The sequence below is a fragment of the Octopus bimaculoides genome, chromosome 7 (genome assembly GCF_001194135.2).
Source record: "Octopus bimaculoides isolate UCB-OBI-ISO-001 chromosome 7, ASM119413v2, whole genome shotgun sequence".
Classification (NCBI taxonomy): Eukaryota; Metazoa; Mollusca; class Cephalopoda; order Octopoda; family Octopodidae; genus Octopus; species Octopus bimaculoides.
This window is the reverse complement of record NC_068987.1, coordinates 107762323-107765383: the sequence shown is the minus strand read 5'-3', so window position 1 is coordinate 107765383 and position 3061 is coordinate 107762323. Positions and strand designations below refer to the sequence as shown.

Genomic DNA, 3061 nt, shown 5'->3' with positions numbered 1-3061 from the left:
AACAATAACAAAAATAAATTTAATAAAAGTGGACGAACATTTCACACTGTTCAGCTAGGTTTCATAACGGTTAAACACCGAGCAATCAGCTGAGATGCTTCCGCATCATATTATTCTATCAACATCACTGAACTTAGTCCGTGGGCAATACCTTCAGCTGAAACCGATCCATAATCTATTCGATGTTAAGTAAGCGTCACCGATTGTAATGTGTGACAATTCCTGCTTCCTTTCTTGCTTCGCATAATAATAGGTTGATGCTCTTTTAGATATATTACAATATAAGTGTGTGTGCGTGTGTGTGTGTGTGTGTGGGGGGGGTGTATGTGTGTGTGTGCGCGCGTGTGCGCGAGGACAAATCTGAGATTGATCATCCGTCATTTTCGGAATGATATCTTTTGAGCATTAGAGAGAAGGAACGTAATAGCTAGGTTGAATAAGTACAATAGTCATTAGTTCTTTCTGGTACTACCAATGAGCTTAGAGAGCCAATAAGTGAGTCCCTACAACAGGGGTTATTAAACAGAATGTAGGTGTTGCCTCCGCAAAGTATAGTCCCGTTGCAGAGAGGTGTCTTATGTGTTTCCATGACACAGAGAGCTTTGCGAGCGGAGATAAAGCTTCTAGTTGGGCCTGTATGCTCACAGGTTATATAACAGAGGCCACGTCTTTCTTGAAGTGAAAATGGGTCTGTGTAGCGTGGATATCCCCACCTAGCAAAAAAAAACATAGTTAGAGAAACATCGATGACAATTCAAAACTAACAACACTTGGAACCTCAGAGTCAGGTACGGTGGTAAATGTCATTTGCTCAAACTCCATAGTCAGGAATAGCTTAAATAAGTAAGCATATTTTTTGCTTACGGACCTGAAAATAAAAAGCCTAGTGAAATGGACTGCATGTGTAGAAATTAATTTGATAATGCCAGATAATATTTCTAATGGATAAAGAATACTCTTGAGCAGCTCATACAGTTATTCCGACAGAATGTGTGGCGATATCGCTTCCGTGTATTAACGTAGTCAGGTTTGATTTCTTATCATAATATTTAGTGGATTTTCAGATTATTCACATACGTTCACATTTAATCATTGTATCACTTTATCATTATAGTGTAAGATGGATATGGATAATATTATATCAACAAAAAAATTATTTTTCTCTGATATCACCATTTATGTTAAGCGTTCTTTTGTCATTTTTATTCCATTTTTCAAGAATTTTGACTGGCAATGCCATTTGTCAAAAGTTGGTAGTGGATTAATTAATATGTTGGTTTTGGATTCAGAGAACAACATGGAATTGAAATGCTCACATGCATGATTTGGTAACAATCAGCAATGGAAATTTTAAATCGTCAGGACTGAGAAAATAGCGTGAAGGCAAACACTGAAATCATATTGGCAATTTTCGTGTTAAAAATAATTTATGGTCAGAAAGAAACTCTTTCATCATACGGGAATATTTCTTCTGGAAGATGCCACTTCTGCTTGTCTTCTGCAAATTTTCATATATAATTGTAAAAGAAAAAGATTTTCCACAGAATTGAAGGTCACCCCTGTTGGTTAAAGTCATGGAAACAGAAACTGTCATGAATTGAATGATTTTAGTGTCATTTTTCACTGACAATATCAGTCAAAAATTAAAGGTAATCTTTAGGTCAAATCAACCTAAGTTGTCAGCGAGATTACAAATGTTCCGGCAAATGTCAACATGCACCTCAATGAATCAGTTGTTATTTCAGTCAACAGTAAATTGCAGGTGAGTAAACTCTGCTCATGAAAAGAATATCAAAGAATAGTTTTCACATTTTTTTTATTGATTCAATGGATCAATCAAAACAGATTATGTGTTCTTGTTTGTTTAATTGTCCTTTAATCAATAATGATCATCATGGAATTTAATTTGTCTTCTTTGCGCAGAAAGAACGTCTCCCATGATTGAGAGGAAATAGGCTTTTCGAGCTTTGGTCAAAAGAAAATCTTCACTCAATGACCAAACAGAGTATACTTCAACGTCAAGTTTTGGGATCCAAAACACTGCAAAAGGAAACTTAATGAAGTGAAAGAATGCGTGTGCAAATAGTCAACTTTATCTGTAGAGCTTCATGATCAGACTAAGCGAAACTTTGCTCTATAATTTACCATTCAAATTCATGTTGGCAAATTCAAGACGGCATTTTAGTATATTTTAGTATATTTTCATTATTGACCTCAGGGAAAAAATCCCATATTCTTAGAACATCATTAATGCTTTTAGGTGTGAATAATTTTGATGATTCGACTGTTACCGTAACCAAAGTGACACACAAATTTGAACTTCCGTAATAAATATAGTATTTTCTGCTAAGCTGAAATATTTGTCTGGTCTTTGCAGTCTCGCCAGAGATTTGGACATATATGCAGCAAAGTATACGAGAAAGTTATTAATTTGGAGTCGTCGTATAGCAAAAGCGCAAACGTAGCGAGTATTTCTGTACTTGACTTCAATCGTGGAAAAGATAAGGGTAAATCATTATCAAAATACTCCAGGAAGTCACGAATGACTTGGAAGTCCTAAATAAGATTATCTCTATACCTGATTTAGTTTAAGGCCCTGGATTATTTCTGTTTCTATACGTATACAACGAATAATAACTGTTTAGAAAAAGTGGACTGGACTTTCAGCAATTCAAAAGAAAGCTGTTTACGAAAAGAACTGGACTGGGCATGGAACAATTTGGCTGTAAGCAGCGCACGATTAACCGTTAAGCAAAATAAGTACTTGCTTAGGGCATCAAGGAAAGGTAGGGGTACCAAAGAAATGGTAAATGGTGTACGGCACAAAATAATTTCACCTTAATCTTACTAGAATGATATTCGAAGTACATTATATGATCGGAAATATCTTTTAAAGTGTTCGTGATGTCATAATGCAGATTTGATAAAAGATTTTGCAATTAAAAAACCGTAGGAGAAAACATTTCAGATATAAAGTAGAAGTAAAGATTATTTGTCATCTTATTGTTAATTTTGTTTCATTTTGAAAAATAGAATTTAATTTTATAGTTAGCTGTTTTTT

At 34.8% G+C, this 3061-nt stretch overlaps 1 protein-coding gene across 1 annotated transcript in view; it reads left to right on the top strand.

The window, feature by feature from the left end:
* The first annotated feature begins 1714 nt into the window (after nt 1–1714).
* Nucleotides 1715–3061, top strand: part of LOC106880629 (uncharacterized) — a 72405-nt gene continuing 71058 nt past the window's right edge. Inside the window, exons 1-2 of the mRNA XM_014930662.2 lie at nt 1715–1762; nt 2378–2507. Of these exons, the coding sequence (XP_014786148.2) occupies nt 1715–1762; nt 2378–2507 (178 nt within the window). The remainder of the gene's footprint in view (nt 1763–2377; nt 2508–3061) is intronic.